This window comes from Caloenas nicobarica, chromosome 7 (assembly GCF_036013445.1).
Source record: "Caloenas nicobarica isolate bCalNic1 chromosome 7, bCalNic1.hap1, whole genome shotgun sequence".
NCBI classification, from domain to species: domain Eukaryota; kingdom Metazoa; phylum Chordata; class Aves; order Columbiformes; family Columbidae; genus Caloenas; species Caloenas nicobarica.
Genome location: NC_088251.1, coordinates 18,348,788 through 18,368,439, shown reverse-complemented (window position 1 = coordinate 18,368,439; position 19,652 = coordinate 18,348,788). Strand labels below are relative to the sequence as shown.

Genomic DNA, 19,652 nt, shown 5'->3' with positions numbered 1-19,652 from the left:
TGTAATAGCTTATAACACCCTTTGCACAGCATGTTGAAACTCAGATGATTTAAGTAACGCTTTGACATTTCAAGTGATATTGATTTCTATTCTAAAAGCAGAAAGTGGCACAGAAGAATACAGTGAAAAAAATAAGGCCCTTCTAAATAAAATAAGTTTTTTTTAAAGTTTGCTATGATGTAAAACAGCAGAATTGAAATACTTTCAAGAAATCCAGAAAACATTAATTTCTCTCATTTTTTATGGTAAAGAATTTAACCTTGTTTCCACCATTATCCTGTACTTGGTAAATAGTTTTATGTAAATATGTGTCCATTATGTACTAGGAACTGATAGATTAAAAAAGAAAGTACTATGTGTACTCCATAAACATGCAATGTCATTCTTTTTTCTGGGATAGAAAGCTGCATGCTTAAAGCTACTGTACAGACAGACAGAAATAGAGATCCCTCCTGATATATTCTTAGGGACATAGATTATTGTACTCTTTTTCCAAATTCCTGTCAAAATGGATCCATTTTGTAAGTCTGCTCTATGGCTCCTGGGCATGCCCTCCTCCAGCACCCAGCAGGAGTATAAGAAAGAAAGAAATAAGAAACAAAAAGAGGACCCATGGGACAATGGGACAAACCAACCCCCTAGCCCAGCAGGCAAAATATCTAACCCTTCCATGTTTACACATTTTTACTTCATTGTTTTAGATCAGACATGTATTTTCTTTATTGTTATGCTTTGTTTCCATCATAAAAAAGTTAGTTAGTCTATATCTTCCCTTTCAAGCTAATTGAAAGATGTTGGAACACAAAAACATTGCTGACAGCAAGCACTCAAAAATGGCAAATGTCAGAATTAAGATTATCTGTGCATCATCCCCCTCGTGGTCACATGCATTAATTACAGTATTACAGCTCCTTTTTTTGTTTCAGACATCCCTAGCTTTAAACAGTCCAAAGAGCACATGGTGCTTAAGAATTAAGTTAGGCAGTTATGAAGTACAATATCTTGTCTATTGAAATAATTATCTTAACACACATGACAGTGTGTGCAATTATTCCTGTGGTAATGGCATTTAGAGAAACTATCAGAGATTGGGAGTGAAGGTGGGGTATGTGGTAGACATTAATGTAGCAAAAGAGATCCCTTGCCCCAAAAACTTTCCAAGCTAGACAGACAGAAGAGCTGTGGGTTAGAAAAGTAATAGAAATCAATTTGCCCAAGGTCTTGTCCACTGTATTGGCCACAGAAGGAATTAATGAAGCTCTGGCTGTAGCTCAAAAGTCAGTTTCTGAACAAAATGTGGTTATGCTGGAGAGTTTCTCTTCCAGCTACCTTTGCCCTAGAGTGCTGGATTGTTCTCTGCAGGGAGAAAGCAAGAAGAGCAATTCAAACTGGTGATAATGCCCTGGAGTTAGATCTGTAATAAATGTCACACATTATCACAATACAGAACAACCCCCCAAAATCAAGAAGCTAAAGCAGATCTGAATCTACCAATGAGGCACACAGATGTTTCTGTGGCATATTTGAAGCTTAATTACCTATTTATACGCTATCGACAAGAATTTCAACTATATCTTAGGCCTCTCTTTTGACAAGGGAATTGGTGACATTTCTAAACTAGGGTTTAATTTTTACAGATGATAGCACAGCCTGGTTGCCAGGGATACTTTGATTATAATGTAAAGTTTTACAGCTTTTGCTGCAGTCCTGCCCCTAATGGACTCATAGAACAATTTAATTGTTCCCTTTGATGGATTTACATTTGTACATTTATATATAGACAGATACAAACCAACCGTGAGCTGAAATAATACCTGCATATATAGACAAGGCTATACCTACACAGATATGTTAGAGGAAGGAACTTCACAAAACTCCTTTATTACTACAACCAAATAGGGGCTGCACTTATCTGCTCATGCGAGTGGCAGGTTTTACTCGTGACACACAACAGCAAAAGAGCGCACCCAGCCAGGGTAGACCAGCTTTAGACTATTCCTTCCACTTGTATTCATATGTAGCAACAAGTGGCATTTTGAAAGCAATAAAAGAACATTATTCCCTAGTCTATTCTTGTAGCTATCTCCAGCAAGCAGAAAGGCTGGGGTAGCTAGTCATTTCAGACTTAAAGCCAAGAATCTATTCTTGTATGTCTTTGGCATGTCACACTGGAGCTCTGAATGCTGACAACTCACATGGGTACAGCCTGCAGCTGCATCCCACATATTCTGATCCTCTTTCAAACTCTTAGTACAATAGGGTTTTGAATACATTGTGAGCAGAAGAAAACAACCCCCCACATTCTATTTTGGTATGTTGAGCCTAAAGTCTATTGGCTGGGAGCTGTCATCAGACATGGCCATATGTTACTCAATAGTATTACAAGTAAATCCTAATTGAGTGCAAATTATGAAGATTAAAGTCACCTCAGATTTAGCTGTATTGTGTTGAGGCAAATGTATTTCAAAGTCCTGTTTAAAATGCTGGCAATTCTCAGCACAGAAATTAGCAAGCTGTCATTACCTTGGATTTTATGAGCTATTCCAAATGTCTGGAGTCCCTTGTTTGGAACCCTTAGTCATAGAATGTAAGAACAGTCCTTTGCAGCTCAGACTGAAAAACACCAAAGACAGCGTATTGTCAACAACTTCTGAAAAAAATACTAAATATTGGTACAACTAATCACTGAAGAATCTCCCGGTATAATCTTTTCATAAATAATGGTAAAAGACTGATGACTGCTGTTCTAATTGTGGTTAAAATTGAAGTTTTGCATTTAGGCAATCCACTGTCAGGATAAGCCAGGACCAGTTTATAACAGGCAATGCATTACCTTTTGGAAACAATTAACTGTCAGAAAGATCCTCCTGGACAATTGAATTTTATTGCTGTTTCATAAGGGGTCCGTGAAGTAGTAAGGAGCTGACTTCATCTATTGGTGCACTTCAGATGATGCACTCCATTTTAATGAGATTAAAGGTTTAATGCTGTTAAAAGATTTTTATCTGTTCAGTGCACCTGGATTCAACACAGGGATTTCAGTGTGATTCACAAACAGAGAGTCAGCAGAGAGCTATGTTCATCTTGATCAATAAGAGCTTCTGACTTCTTTCCTAAGTACAATTTATTTTCTATTCCATACAAAGACAAAATGATCAGGACACATTTCTTCCTGTTTTCAGCACTGATCATGTGCAGCACAACTTCTGAGGAAATCTTTCAGCCAACTCTAGTGCTGGACATGGCTAAAATCCTTCTGGATAATTACTGCTATCCTGAAAACCTAGTGGGAATGCAAGAAGCCATCGAACAAGCAATAAAGAGCGGGGAGATCCTGGACATCTCAGATCCAAAAATGCTGGCCAGTGTCTTGACAGCTGGAGTGCAGGGTGCTCTGAATGACCCAAGACTGGTGATTTCCTATGAGCCATCACTGCATGCAGCTCCCAAACAAGAAGCTGAGGCTTCTCCCAGTCGTGAACAACTCCTGAGTCTTATTGAACATGTGGTCATGTATGACAAGCTGGAGGGTAATGTTGGCTACCTGAGGATTGATTATATCATAGGACAGGAAGTTGTGGAGAAAGTTGGAGCTTTTCTGGTCGACGAGGTGTGGAAGACGCTGATAGAGACATCTGCCCTGGTGATAGATCTTCGTCACAGCACTGGAGGACAGATTTCTGGCCTTCCTTTCATAATTTCATACTTGCATGAAGCAGACAAGATGCTGCATATTGAGACTGTTTACAATCGGCCCTCCAACACCACCACAGAGATATGGACACTGCCAAAGGTATTGGGAGAGAGATATAGCAAAGACAAGGATGTCATTGTTTTGATCAGCAGCCACACCACAGGAGTGGCTGAAGATGTGGCTTACATCCTCAAGCACATGAACAGGGCTATCACTGTTGGGGAGAAGACATCAGGGGGCTCACTGGACATCCAGAAGCTACGCATTGGCCCCTCCAATTTCTTTATGAGGGTTCCTGTATCACGATCTGTGAGCCCCTTGAGTGGGGGTGGACAGAGCTGGGAGGTGAGTGGAGTGATGCCATGTGTGGCTACTGAGGCAGAGCAAGCCTTGCAGAAATCACTGGACATCCTAGCAGTGCGCAGAGCAGTGCCTGGCACCATAAGCCGCCTCACAAACTTATTAAAGGACTACTATAGCTTAGAGGAGCGGGTGCCAGCGTTGCTGCGGCACCTCATCACCTCTGACTTCTCTTCTGTGCAGTCAGCAGAGGACCTGGCCACTAAGCTCAACACTGAGATGCAGACGTCATCTGAAGACCCCCGTTTGTTGGTCCGAGTCATGATGCCAGGCGAAGCTGCTACCCCCCCTGCTGAGAAGCCGATTGCAGTGGCAGCCAACTTACCTGACAATGAGCAACTGCTGCATGCCTTGGTGGATACTGTCTTCAAGGTGTCAGTGTTGCCAGGCAATGTTGGCTACATGCGCTTTGATGATTTTGCTGATGCCTCTGTGCTTGCTAAGCTTGGACCTTACATTGTCCACAAAGTGTGGGAACCCCTTCAAAATACAGAGACCTTGATCATGGACCTGCGTTACAACCCTGGAGGCCCTTCCTCTTCTGGTGTGCCTGTCTTACTCTCCTATTTCCAAGATCCTGCTGCTGGCCCTGTCCATTTCTTCACAACCTATGACAGGCGCACCAACCACACACAGGAGCATAATAGCCAAGCAGAACTGCTGGGACAGCCCTATGGGGCTCAGCGTGGCATCTACCTGCTCACCAGCCGCCACACTGCTACAGCAGCTGAGGAGTTTGCTTACCTCATGCAGTCCCTGGGCCGTGCCACACTGATTGGTGAGATCACAGCAGGAAGCCTCTCACACACCCGTACCTTTCCTCTGCTGCAGCCTGAGCAGGGAATAACCCATGGCCTAACTATCACAGTTCCTGTTATCACCTTCATTGACAACCATGGGGAAAGCTGGATGGGTGGAGGAGTTGTGCCTGATGCCATAGTGTTGGCTGAGGATGCACTGGAGAAGGCTGAAGAGGTGCTAGCTTTCCACAAGAACATGGGAGTACTTTTGGAGGGTACTGGGCAACTCCTGGAGGCTCACTATGCCATCCCAGAAGTGGCTGCTAAGGCCAGTGCTATGCTCAGTACCAAACGGGCCCAAGGAGGTTATCGATCAGCTGTAGATTTTGAGACGTTGGCTTCCCAGCTTACCAGTGACTTGCAGGAGGCGTCCGGGGACCATCGGCTTCATGTCTTCCACAGCCATGTGGAACCAGCATCAGAAGAACAGCTTCCCAATGTGATTCCCAGTCCTGAGGAGCTGAGCTACATCATTGAGGCACTCTTCAAAATTGAGGTATTGCCAGGCAACCTGGGCTACCTTCGTTTTGATATGGTGGCTGAGGCAGAAACAGTGAAGGCCATTGGACCCCAGTTGGTACAGATGGTATGGAACAAGCTGGTTGACACGGATGCCCTGATTATTGACATGAGGTACAACACAGGTGGCTACTCCACTGCCGTCCCAATACTTTGCTCCTACTTCTTTGAACCTGAGCCTCGGCAACACCTCTACACTGTCTTTGATCGTAGTACCTCCCGCAGCACAGAGGTGTGGACTCTCCCCCAAGTCACTGGCAAGAGATACGGCTCCCTCAAGGACATCTACATCCTAACAAGCCATATGAGTGGCTCAGCAGCTGAAGCTTTCACTCGTTCAATGAAGGATCTACACCGAGCCACAGTTATCGGTGAGCCCACAGTAGGTGGTTCCCTTTCAGTGGGCATTTATCGTGTTGGTAACAGTTCCCTATACGCTTCCATCCCCAGCCAAGTGGTGCTCAGCCCAGTCACTGGCAAAGTATGGAGTGTGTCTGGGGTGGAGCCACACATCACCATCCAGGCCAGTGAAGCCATGGCTGTAGCTCAGCACATTGCCAACCTGCGTGCCCAGGTACCACAGACACTGCAAACCGTAGGCAAGCTTGTGGCAGATAATTATGCCTTTGTGGACATTGGGAATGTTATAGCATCCAACCTCACCAAGAACATCAGCAAAGACAGTTATAAAAGGATTAATACAGAAGAGGAGCTGGCCAGGAAGGTGACTGCCAACTTGCAGGCTCTTTCTGATGATGAGCACCTGAAATTACTCTACATCCCTGAACACGCCAAGGACAGCATCCCAGGGATCTTGCCAAAACAGGTACCATTCCTTTGTACCCAGCTATACTTATGCCAGATAGAATGGGAAAACTGAGTCAAATATCCTATCTTGTTTCTAGTCCATATCATAAAGCCACCAGAATTTACCTGCACCCAAAAGAGAAGCCAGTGTCTGAGTACATTTTGGAGGCTGAGCTCTCTCTGACACTGAGGCAAAGCAGGGTAGCAGCTTGTGGTAGTAGATGGTAGCTCTGGATGCATGCATTTTGGGAACAACCTTCAGGCTGTGAATCTCTTTCAGTTGCCGTCTGCCACAAGCAAATATGCAGAGCTTCACAGTTAGAGGGAAAATATCTCATTGTCTCTGTAATCCCCTCCCTTTCAGTGCTACAGCTTTTCAAGCTGTAATAAATTAATGCAGAAACCCACTGGTTACAAACTATGCTTTTAATTTAAGAAAAATTTTCTTGGACCACAGTAAATGCATACACTCACAAAACATGCAGCCAGATAGTTTTTAATGCACATTTCTATATAAAATTGCTGTACCTGACTTGTATCACACCAGAATAACAAGCAACTCCTTTGGTACTGGCAGTGGAAAGCTGTTCTGTTTGTATCTCATGTTCAGCATCAGAAAGTTTCCTAGTGACCTAGAAATACTTTGGAAGAAGAATCTGGATAGAAGTTACGTGACCCCAGGGAGAAATTGATTTTTAATAATCTACTTTTGCTTTTGCTGTGTGGTTTGCATAACAGTCTGTGCTTTGTTCTGAGCTCGGGTATTTATACACTGGTCTGTCTTGGCAATCTTTCTTGTTCATTGTTGTGCTGGAGGGAGCTCCCAGGAGCACTTGTTAAAATTCCATCTTCATATTAAAGGGATGGCTAGGATAACCTGATCCCTTTCTTGGATGGAGTTAGCTCCTTTATGGCTACTGCTCTAGCATGGCTATCAGAGACATCTTTTCTCCAGGGACTCATAAAATTACTTTTTGAAGAGAGTGCATTTGCCTTTGCAATGAACCAGATTATGCCAAGTGTCAGGTAACTATTAAATGCTTCCTGGGGGAGGAAATCTGTGGGATTCCACCCTCTGAAGTTTTTGGCATGCATGACTTAAAATGGGCATGATCTTTGTGGTAGTATCTGCAACACCAAGGATGAAGTCTAAGCATTGCCAGGGGAGGACATTTTTTTTCAAGTTTGTTAACCAAGAGATACTGGGCCCATTCTTGCCTTTAAGTTTAAAAGGAAATAATAACGAAAGGATTTTTCTATTCCATCACTCTCTTTCCCTCCTGCATTTGTTGGCTGTAAAAAACTTCATCCTAAAGATGTTTCTGACAGAGTTCCTTACTAAATTATTAGCAATATATCAGTAGTGATTTATCATAATTTTCCCCCATTTTACAAAGTGGGCCCATCTTGCAAATTAGTCACTGTTTTCACTAGAAGGCTGTTAACAGATATCATGGGCTATTTTTGCTTATTCAAACCTTACTTACTTTATTCAGACCTCGAATGCTGAGAACAAGATGTACAAGATAAACATCTTATTTGTCATATGATGTGAAATTCTGATCCTGATAGAACTAGTGAGGAAATGCCATTATACTAATGAATGCCTCGGTTTACCTCGGTTCTTTGTCAAGCAAAATGATTGGAAGAGGTCAGGAATACATCCATAAGATGGAAATCACATCAGGACAAATGTGAGATTTCTTCAAGGGGAAATAATGTATAAATAGCAGAGGAGATGCACAGGTCTCTTATGAGGCTAAAATAATTTGCAAAGGTGTATGCCTTCCCTCATAGTGCTTGAGGAAATCAGGAAACAGAGAGACAAGAGAGTGCAGTTAAGACATTTTAAGGCAAAAGAGGATGACTGAACAAAGACACTGAAGTCATTGAAGTAAAGGTTTTTCCTTGTGACAGAAGTAAAAAAAAAGTCACGTATTACAGAGAACATTGGGCAGCAAGAGTACCTTCATTTGCTGCCTTGCTTTTGCAGGCCCAAGAGGGATGCTTTCTGTGGAATATTTCAGGAATACCCCATACCAACACCACAGAGAGCAAATGCCTTAAAATTACAGTGAAGCTTACATGATGGTAATAATTGCATTTGTAATTTTTTTTGACAGTCCTATACATGTACATAGTGGCTCTTTTAATCTGTGTCACATTTATTCCTCAAAAACCTAGGAGCTGGTTTTTCTTTTGTGCTACCTACCTTCCAAGCCACCTTTTCCCTTGACAGTGGGATTTTCTTGATTATGACCTTGACAGTGAAACAGATCCAACACGATTAAATGAAAGTGATGATGAATAACTGCAGGAAGGATGGGATGGGACATAGGAGACAGACGAGTGAAATGCATGTAGACCTTTGCATCTGCTACACTAGAATAGCTGCTGAAGCATAGTACAGGGTAGTTAATATGTCTCCTTTATGACAGCAGCAAGGTCAGTGCTAGCTGGAACTGTCTGCTGCATAAATGCCACTTTCCAAAGCCAGACTTCCCAGCAGAAAATGTTGTATATATTGTTTGTGATTCAGAAAATAACATTTTGCTTGTAAAGCACAGGTCTGTAAACTTGCTGATGTGCAGTTCAGTAATCCCTACTCCTTATTCTTCTGTTTGTCACTCTCTCCCTCCAGTTATACCTTCTTTTCCATACTGAAATATTTGTGTTTATGAATACCTGAGTTTTGTAGACTACCTGTGGAAGTACTGCTGCCTGATTTGGCAAATGTATTACATCAATTTTAACTGACAAGAGTCTCCCCGAGTGACTCTTTTGGCCCCTTGATAATGTCCAAATACTTTCAATGCAGTCTTCACACTTAAGAGGATTTTTGCATTGATGTTTTAGATAAGTAGCTGAAAATTATGACCATAGTAAAAAAAGTCATTTATGAAAAAATAGTTCCTGTGTTTGAAATCCTCCTTTTCCCAGATAAATAATACGTATCTATAGCAGAGCGTTGTCCATTCTGAAGTAGACAATAATTACAAATGTTTCACCAGAAAGGAGTAAAGTTTGCCGATGTCCCTTCATTAATGAGTGAAATCAAAATGCTCAGCCTCAAAGTGTCAAGATGGAGGATCAATTACTACATCTACTGCTAACAGGTGGAAAAAGTTGTTGTGGGCCCATATGATGCTGATTTATATCAACATAACCACAGTAAAATCAGTGGAACTATACAAGTGTATGCAAGCCAAAAAACAGTCTCATGTTTAACTTCTGTTGACTCTACCTTTTGCAATTCATGCTTGCTTCTTGTATTTAGTGCAGAAAAGAATATGACATTGTGTTAATGACTTTTGTTCTTTTTCTAGTACTTTTCATCTTCTGATACTAGTACTCAATGCAGCTACGCTTGCAGTTACAATACCGTCAAAGAGGTCCATTTGTGCTCACTTTTTTACACTTTCTTTAATGTTACTGTAGATTTGACCATGAGTTTTAAGGATTTTCAATGGGTTTTGGATGAAAATTAAAATTTAGCCATGAATCATGTTTTCAAATTTTCCTTTGCAGTGTAATCTTCCAGGGCATTAACTAGAAAATAACTGCTCGCCAGCTTACAATGAGTCTGTTTCAAGCTGTGTATCACGAGAGCAGGCTTACACACTGCTGTGCAGTGCTGCCTATTGCAGGGTGAAAATACAGCTTCTCACTCTGTCCCGCACTCCCTCAATGGGGACTGAGCGCCTTAAATAACCTCTTTTAATCCTTTCCAGAGCACTGTTCCAGACGGTTTCAGCTTTTGCTTGTGATAACGCCCCCATCCTGGCTGTCTTGGTGCAATGGAGGACAGGATTAGGATTCAAAGTACAGTTCTGTAAAAACTGGAGAAATTATCTGTGAAAAGCAGGATGATGTTAAATAAGAACACATGCAGGGTTCTTACATAGTTTCTAGGGTTATAGTAATCGACTGCACAACTCTTGGAGGAAAACAGCTTGCTTAGGAGGAGTCCTGTAAAAAAGTACATGGGTTCTTCAGAGTTCATATGCTGAATACAAGTCTATAGAGTTAAGTTGTTGCAGTAAAAAATAATAATCATCAAACTGGAATGGATAAGGAGGAATATAATCAGTAAAACCTGTGAAGTCTTCTGCTACATTCAGCTCTAAAGAAAATTCAGCTAGAGTATACTATGCACAGTGTTGGGCAGTGCTTTTCTGGAAAGATGTGGCTCAAGTGGGAAAATAGCAGGAGGGAGGAACAGGAGTAAAGAGAAGACTGAATAAGAGTCATCTTGAAAAAGTTTAAAAGATTTGAGTTGTTTATTCCAGAGAGAAGAAAACCAACAGGAGACATGAAAACAGTCTCCAGATATCTAAGAGTCTGTTTCAAATATGGAGAGAATAATCTGTTCCCTTGGTTATGGTAAAAAGGCCAAGAAGTAATGCACTTAAACTGCAGAAAGTAGTGAACTTAGATTGTTTACACTAGATGTTAAAAACATCTTTGTAATAATAAGGCTGGTGACGTACTAGGTTGAATTGCCTGGAAATCACTCAGTGATATGGGTGATTTTAAGAACAAGGGAGAATCAGCTGTCAGGGATATAGCTGCTCAGCCCTTGAGCTGGGGGACGTACTAGGATGGATGGTTCTATTCCAGCCTGTGAAGGTACACAAGGAACCCAAATGTTATTCTCAAGCCCTCAAGATGTCATGGTTCTTAAACCCATTTTATGATTTACAATGGCACAAGAGTGTTGATGTTTTAACAGCTGGCAATTGACAACACTAGCAACCTTCATGGAAATCAGAGTTACATTACAATGGTCAGCACAGAACTAGCTATAAAGATGCAGTTTCCATCTAAATAGACACAACGACTTAGGGAGAGAGGTGAAAGGGGAGAAAAAAGGCAAGAAAGGTGCAGCTGGAAAAGTAGTTTGCTCATGGTTTGGGTATGTGTCAGTGGCAGAACCGGGAATGATACTCCATGCATGAGTCCCCAGGCAGAATTTTAGGTCCTATTTTGTGTCACATCACTTGTTCCAGTTAGGCCACTCAATTGTGGAAGGAGACTGCAGAATAGGGCAGGACACCCTATATAGCTAAGGAAAAAACATTCTTCCTTGGCTTAAGCAGTGTTAGCTTGGAGGTCCTATAGTCTAGCCACATTGCTTACAATGTTTGTACTAAGGCACCTGAGGGTTTATATTTGACATCAAGTATGTAAACATTGCCTGACTGGGCAGCAGGATCTTACTTTCAGCTGCATCCTGTCCCAGCTTGTCCTCACCCTGCAAACAGAACTCTGCCTTCCAAAGGAAAGTGTGCTGTTGCTCTCTGCAGCTAGACTTACCCCCTTAGTACCAGCAACACGTGGCCCATGTGCCAGCGTCATGACCCTGCAGTTTTCCAGGACAGTGACTCTGTCCTGTCAGTCTCAGCCTCCTCCCTTCTTTTACTTAAAAATTTTGCCGTCCAGAAGTGTGATATGGTGGGTAATTTTCCCCCTGTGTCAAATACAGCTGCATTCGCACACCTTGGAAACTCTCTTCCTGTTGTGTCAGACCTGCTTTTGACAGGAGTGCAACCCCAGGCAAGGGCTCTACATGTAAGGCAGGAGATTGCCTGACACCTCTACAGCTGCAAAAAGCTTGAATGGCTCCTGAGTTCTGTGGCATGTTGCAGTTAGGGAGAGCACCTTTTGGCACACGACTCACTGCTGACTCCTTGTTCTTTTGGTGATAAAAGTATGGATTATTTGGGCCTGGGCTATAACAGACAGCAGGTGATGAAAAAGCAAGTATAAAATTATTTTCACATTAACCACAAGGAGAAAAGGCCAAATTTCTGAAGGTCACATAAATAATCTATATCCCAAAGCCTAATCTCCTTAAGCTGAAGGAGTGTCTACTGTATTCGAACACTTGCATGTGAAACATAAGTTTGGCAACAGGAGCAGGCTAGCTAGCTAGTTATGTCTCAGATTCTTGTAGGGGTTACTAGGATAACTTTCTTAGTTGGCTACACATCGCTATTAAAAAAAAAATAATCTGCTCTTTAATAACATAAGCTAAACAAAATGAAATTAATTAGAGCCTAACACGTGAGGATCCACGCACATGGCCACCATGTAAGATATTTAACATGTTTGCCTCACGAGTATCCTACCACATGCCCAACACATCAGTTCCTCACTGTCACAGGGACTGGCTCATTAAGAGGGGCTGGGGCCAACATCACCTGTAGTCAGCAGCTGTTTGTCAGCTGAGACCAATCAAGAAATTATGAAAGTCCCAAGTGCCTTATTTAGAAAGAACTGCTAAAGGAAACAAGGGGGCTCGGGTATCAAGTCAAGGGTAGTGGCCTATGCTGCAGGCTGGGATATGGTTCTTGTAGCCTGCTCAGCCTCTTTGGTCCAAGGAAACTTCTGTATTTTTGAAAAATAAGCTGAGCACCTGACGAATAGGTGCCTGATCCAGATTCTGGGCATGCAATTGATATACCCTGTGCTAGGCAAGCAGTGCAGCAGTCAATGCTAACCTATGTTTAATATGCAGAAGTCTTGATATCATTCATTATGTTCTTCAGACTTGGTCACATTCCTCACATGTCCCACCTGGAGTAAACTTGACCCACATAATTCTTTTTAATTCTTGTGCCAAGTTATCCGTGCCAGCAAATGATTTGTTTTGTTTTTCTAAACTCTTTCAGATCCCACCCCCAGAAGTTTTTGAAGATCTGATTAAATTTTCATTCCACACAAATGTATTTGAAAACAACATCGGCTATCTGAGATTTGATATGTTTGGAGACTGTGAACTTCTAAACCAGGTGTCCAACTTACTGCTAGAGCATGTTTGGAAGAAAATCGTTCACACAGATGCATTAATCATAGACATGAGGTAAACTTTCAAATGGCAAAAAATCAAAGCTCTTTGAAAACAGCATTTTATTTGTAATAGTGAATTAGCTTTACATGGCTTACTGTCCTGTTTACAGGCTAACATTGCTGGAATTAAATGAGAAAAGGAAAACAGTCAAGGAAAACAACAACAGTCTGGAAGTATCTCTCGAGATAAGTTGTGTCATCACTTGAGATGTTTAGAACTAAATAGGCAGATTTAGGGAATATGCAGCAGAATGCAGGCCTGGATTCTTTCTCTGTTTTCTTTCTCTGATTTCTTTCTAATCTAACTCTCCATATGCCTTGTATTAATTGTGTATATATGGCTTAATTAAATCTTTTACTGCAGGCAGTGGTCACGTGATTGAACAGTCAAAAAACTAGACCATGCATAAGACTGTGTTACAACATCTAGTTTGACATATCTGCAGTGCTAAACTATCTTGGGCAATCATCCCTGTACAGAATGACACTTGTGCGCGAAGCACAAAGGTGGCTTAAAGGTACTATAGTGCTCCTAGACACTGCTGCAGCAAACTACAGCATCATATACCTGCTCTCAACTTAGAATTCTGTTGGACAGTCCCATGTGCCAACAGTGCTCCAAATCCTATGAGCCAGAAGATGGCATCTATTTGTTGTCAGCTACCAATGCAGATGAATATCACAAATACATATTTACCATAAAATATTTCGGTATGTCATTCTTTATTTTGGTCCAGACCTAATTTTTGTGAGCCCAGAACCTTAGAAATATCAACTAAAGAAAAAAAGGCCTTTGTAAGAAATAATTTTTAATGCTAGAACCACTTATGTCAATTGCCATCATGGGGCTCTTGATATTTGGTAATCTTAATATTCTTGTGGCATGGCATGTGCGGGAAAAGGTGAGCACAGTGATAAGAGCAGAGAGAGAGATCTCACTCTGTGAGCACAAAGGAGGCAGGGCAGCAACCAACAAAACACACACAACTGAGTTCAAATTCAGCAAAGGCACCACTATCTTCCAGTAGATTTGAGATAGGACTGGGACATTCCTCTTTCTTGCCCTGGTTTTCTCCAAAGCTAAAGCTCACATCAGGACCAGGGGCAAAAAAACAGCAAAGGTGAAATTATGTCCCAGGCACTAAATAGTGTCATTATAGTTCTTTTATTGGGTTGCTTTGGAATTTTTTTATATTTAATGTATTTCCAGCCCCCTGAGTGCACATCCAGTCTCTGAAGGCATATAAAAGACAACCTCAAACATTTTACCTTTTGAAATTCTCCCTAAACCAATATTATGATTTTAAGGCCAGGCTGATAATTTCAATTTTGCATGGGATTAACCATAATGCATAATGTCTTTCACCCTTTGTGGAACAGCTGTGCCACTCCCGAACTTCATATTTTTAACCTTCACAGAATTGAGAAGATACACTGATAAACTAAAGAGTTTCCCTAATGTCACCCAAGAAAGTCTGTAAGGAAGGAAGTACTTGCTTCCAAGAGTTAAGCTAAAACTCTAGCAACTGCTCAGTCGTTATTACTTACTAAAATTTCTTTAGTTTCACTGTCTGCAACAGCCCCAGGAAGAGCTGTCCAGCATTGCCCCACCTGCCTGCTGGCCGCTCACCTCAGCCGCGATGGCAGCTGTGGGAAGCCAGGCTCTGCGGGGTCCAGCTGCTTCCTGGGCTGTGCAGCAGCAGCAGGACCTCCTGGCAGCACAGCACTATCCAGGACACACTAAAGAGGCTTATTTCATTTCTAGCCAGTCACAACATGAATCCAGCATACAGCTCCAAAATGCTGCAGAATAAAGAGGTAGCTTCACTCTATGGGACAGAGGTCTCTTGAATTATCTAATCCTTTTTCTGGAAGTGAAAAAAACTGGACTGGACTGAACAAAACTCACTTTCTAGCAGGCTTTTGCTGTAACGTCTGTTGCCAGGCACTCCTAACATCAACTACAGGAAAGCATTGTATCTATCTCCTACTAGTGAGCAAAGCACAAACATTTCCAGTGCTCTATGTGCTCTAGCATTAGTGAAAAGTGACAGACAAAAAATAATATGATACTCCACTTTGTGTATCCATAGAAGGGATTCTTCAATAACACTTGGGCTTTTCATTGAATTTAATCTTCAAAGACTGGTAAAATTAAACTACAACCAAAGTTTTCAAACATGACTGTCACAAATGAAGCAGTTAACGCAATCTTTAGGCACAAAAAGAAAAGGCCTGATTTTATAAGGTGCGAAACACCAAGTATTCTCATTGTGTGCAGCAGGAAGTAAGAACATGACAGTTCTACAAACATATGTTGCTTCAATTGGGATCTACATTTATATATTAGGGTTTAGGTATTTACTCATGCTGCCTATGTCAGTAACAGCATGGATTATTCAGAGCAGAAGAATAAAAAGAATCTGTTGTTTCTCTGCAGATTAAGAGTCTTTGCTTACTTTCTGAATTTTTTCAAGGTTGAATCAAGAAAAAATAGACCATTCAGTTTATTGTTTGTTTTTGAAGTCGGTTGTGGGCAACAACAGTCCAAGACTCTTAGACAGGATTTTGTTTGTCTGACAGATGTGCAAATGCTGATAGAGGAGAATGAATGTAAAAGTATCAAAATATAGCCATAAACTCTTTCAGTGCTGATGTTAAGGAACAACATTTGGAAGGGAGATTTACTATCTGCCACAAATTTTCAATTGTTTCCTTCATCTTTTTAATTTTTGAAAAGGTACAATCTTGGAGGCTCCACCACTTCTATAGCAATCCTATGCTCATACTTCTTTGATGAAGGACACCAAATTCTCTTAGATAAAGTTTATGACAGACCCAGTGACTCAGTAAAGGAAATATGGACCCAGCCAGAGCTCAAAGGTAAAACGACAATTTCTTTTTAGAGTAGCTTTTCATTTCAGATGTCTCTCCTTGTGTATTTTAAAGTGAGCCATTAGACAACATAACTCATTTAATGAAAGCACCTGCCATGATTAGCTCAAGACGTGCAGAGAACGTAAAAACAAAAATGTGCATTTCAGCCATGTGTCTCACTGCCATCTATAAATGACAGTTTATTGCTCCTAGGAATGGGGTATGTTAGGTACAGAAGTTTGTAAACAGGTCCCCAGAAGTTTAGCCGAATATTGTGTACAGCAATTGTGACCTGTTGCTTTTAAAAGCTGTGAAAATTAAAAATAAATCCTATGCTGTCTAGACCTCTAGTAATATCTCTTCCAGTGCTCATATGCAGTGTTACTTATAGCTCCTCACTTCCTACCTGCGTGATCCACTATTTCAGTAGATGAAAACACCCGCAATAGCCCAGTTTGCCCAGAGAATGCAAGAGAGAAAGAAAAGCACTAAATTTTTCACATCTGAGTGAGTTTAGAGCCTTTGGCAATGTGTTGCACACACACCCCCACACACACCCTGCCCCACTGTTTGTTGAAGTTGAAAGGATGCTGCAACATACAGAAGCAGAACTCTTCAGTGCTCATAGAGTGCTAAGAAGCCCTAAACATTGGTTTTAATTCTTTTCCCCTTTAAAGCTAAGATAGTCACCAAAAAGTGTCACAGTGATGCCTGCAATTATTGGCTTGGAGCATGTTTGAAAAGGTTAAACTTCGTCACAAACTGCAGGGTCCATCTATTTTCCCAGGCACTCAGTGGTGGGCTGTGCTAAAGGATATGATTACTATGGACACATTCCAGTTCCCATCAAAGAGAACAGGTAGACCCATATCCACTTCAAAGGAGCTGAATCTGGTCCTGTATTACATACATCTACTGTGAAAAGGGTCTTCCAATGGATAGTGAAATGAGAAGAGCAAAAACGGTGTGAAAATTATCATGCTATTGGCCCTCTCTTACAGTTTAGTACAAGAATTATATGTCATACTGTAACTTACTTAAAGAATGACATTTTTAGAGCAGTTCAGAGTAACTTTGAAGTTATCAGGTCCCAGCTAAGGTGCACTGGCCACTTTTTCAAAGGAACTAAGCTCTCAAAAATATCTATCATGTTCAGATATATTTAAAATAAGGTGCAAAAAACTCCTACTCCTGTCAGCTGGTTTATGTAAAAAAATAAGATAACTTGCCTCAGATCCTAATAATAAAGTGGTATTTGTTGAAAGGCTTGGGACAAATGCCATGCAACAGATTCCATTTATAGACTATAAAAAGCCTCTGGGAAACCACTATAATTAAAATGTCACAAAATGTTGCCTCCGTAGTTTGCAGGCCAAGCTCCATGACAGCCACGTTCCTAGAGCAGAGGTGAGAGTGAAACTGAAGATGCTGCTGGGTGACCTTGGAGTATTCCCGCTGCAGCAGTGGAAAATGTTGCTTTCCTCACCTGCCTATCCCACTCCTCTGATAGGATCTGTAAAAGTCAAAGCCACAGAAGAGCCAGCAGCAGTAAGCCTGAGTGGGCTTTCCAGCTGCTGGAGTACATAACCAGAAACTGATGGCACAAGAGCACCACATAGGGTGACAGTCTTTTTTATAGTATAGAGGCTGAACTAGTGTAAAAAAATTTGTAATGCCATCGTGGGTACAAAGTAAATTTCCAAACTTCTTTGGTTGTTATGAGCACATAGGGAATGACATATGTTATATCTTGGCTTCTCTTGCTCCATTATGCAAGGAAATCTCTGAAAATTTATACATTTTCTGATGCTTTTTGTCCTTTCTGGCAGGGGAGAGGTATGGCTCTCAGAAAGGGCTAATAATCCTCACCAGTGCTGTGACAGCTGGGGCTGCTGAAGAGTTTGTATACATAATGAAGAGACTGGGCAGAGCTCTCATCGTTGGGGAACAGACCAGTGGTGGCTGCCATTCCCCACAGACACATCAAGTAAATGATACCAACTTCTACATCATCATCCCCACCTCCAGATCGGTCACCTCTACAGAGGGCACTTCTTGGGAAGGGAAAGGTGTGCCTCCTCACATGGAAACACCAGCTGAAGCAGCACTCATCAAAGCAAAGGAGATGCTCAGCGCTCACCTGCACAGCTCTAGATAGCCCAGTGAGGGAACATGCCCCTAGAAAAAAAAGGTAGGCTGTAATTTTCTAAAAAGGCCAAGAGACCTACTCTCTTGGGAGCTGAACCAATAATGGGTTTAGGAACCCAGAGCAGGATTTAGCTATAACTTAGGTAGCTAATGCAAAATTGAGAGCACGAAAATCTCAGTGTGTGTATGTGCGTATGTGCATGAGTGCATATGTACACGTAAGGGGTGGGCAGGCCACAGATGCTCCTCCTTGTGTTATCTGTCTGACCCAATGAACCACGGGTTGTTTACTGCACAAGAGCCCAGTTCCAACAGAAGAACGTGCAAGGCCCTTCTACCACCCTGAATAATTCACAAGCATTGGCAATGGTGCTGTTGTGGGTAGCAAAAGTAGATTTGAGTTCCTATCAGCTGGGAAAGGCTTCACAATGGAGTCTCATTTTTTACGTGAGTTTTCTAGCAACTAAGTTCTTAGGGAAAGAAAGCTACCTCCCCAAATGTAAACCCTGAAAAGGAGTGGGCACTTCATTTCAATCTCTGTGGTCAGTGATTGATTCCCTGTATATAGCTCAAAGTTACTCCCCTGTTAACATGCTGACTTTTCTATCCCATTTTGTGGAACCAAACTCTTTCTTGGCATGTTTGAGATACTGGCATAATTCACTGGGGTTTCTGGATTCCTCTCCCATAGTCAAATGTAAATGTTAGTTGTTGCAGTGTCTGTTTTTTAAGATGTAACTCCAAATCACAGAGATTTCCTGTGGTCTCTAGAAAATCCCAACTGTCAGTATTGAAGGCATGTGAACCGTCTCAAAGCATTCATGCGAAGATAGCAAAGGCACCCCTGCTTCTTTGGAAATCGTGTACCTTCCTATTTATACATCTTAAAGAAGAATTAACAGCAGTTGGGAGAGTCTGTTTTCCAAACTGTAAGTGCTAGATTAAGTCTCTTCTCAATTTGATAATTTAGATATAACAAAATAACCATTCCCAGTCTGTCAGGGTTGCCTGTGCTTCTGGTATTTCTGAGGTGAGTGCCTGTTTCTCCCCTAGTATCTGGAGGAGGGATGGCAATGAGCAGGAGAAAGGTGGTACCTTGACTCTTTCACCCAGTGTTTAAATCAACAGCATCAGTGTAAAGAATCATATGCTTCTATTTAAGGCTAAAACCAGATTGCTGTGTGTCCTGCCCCAAAGACAAGAAGAAAGCAGAGAAATAGGCTTTGCATCCTGCTAACAAGCTACTTATTAAGTAAAGGTGTATTCCAGTGCACCTAACAGCATTATTGACACCAACTTAATCGATGAACAACATTCCTTGTCTTTCTTACAGTTCTTACCTAAACATCTGTCCTTGGAATGATTTAGAAATACCTATAATTCTAATGTGGATCTCAATATTTCTCATCTCTACAAAATGCCAGCTGTAAGGCAATTAAGTTAGGAAGATGGTTCCCTCAAGTTTAGTGAGTCTGTAGTTGTTACACATTGCTCTTTGCTTGCTTATTTGTACATTGCTGCCAGGTTTTTTTTATAAGTCGTGTTTAAACTTCTGACTGCAGAGAATCTCTTGGTATTTACAGGAAAACAATTTT

The 19,652-nt window shown here is 41.5% G+C and overlaps 1 protein-coding gene across 1 annotated transcript; it reads left to right on the top strand.

Annotated features, from left to right (window-relative positions):
• Positions 1-3,151: 3,151 nt before the first annotated feature.
• Positions 3,152-18,067, top strand: RBP3 (retinol binding protein 3). The gene is made up of 4 exons (XM_065639452.1): positions 3,152-6,199; positions 12,855-13,045; positions 15,773-15,915; positions 17,739-18,067. Exons 1-4 carry the CDS (start codon positions 3,152-3,154, stop codon positions 18,065-18,067), a joined length of 3,711 nt encoding a protein of 1,236 aa, XP_065495524.1.
• The last annotated feature ends 1,585 nt before the right edge of the window (positions 18,068-19,652 follow it).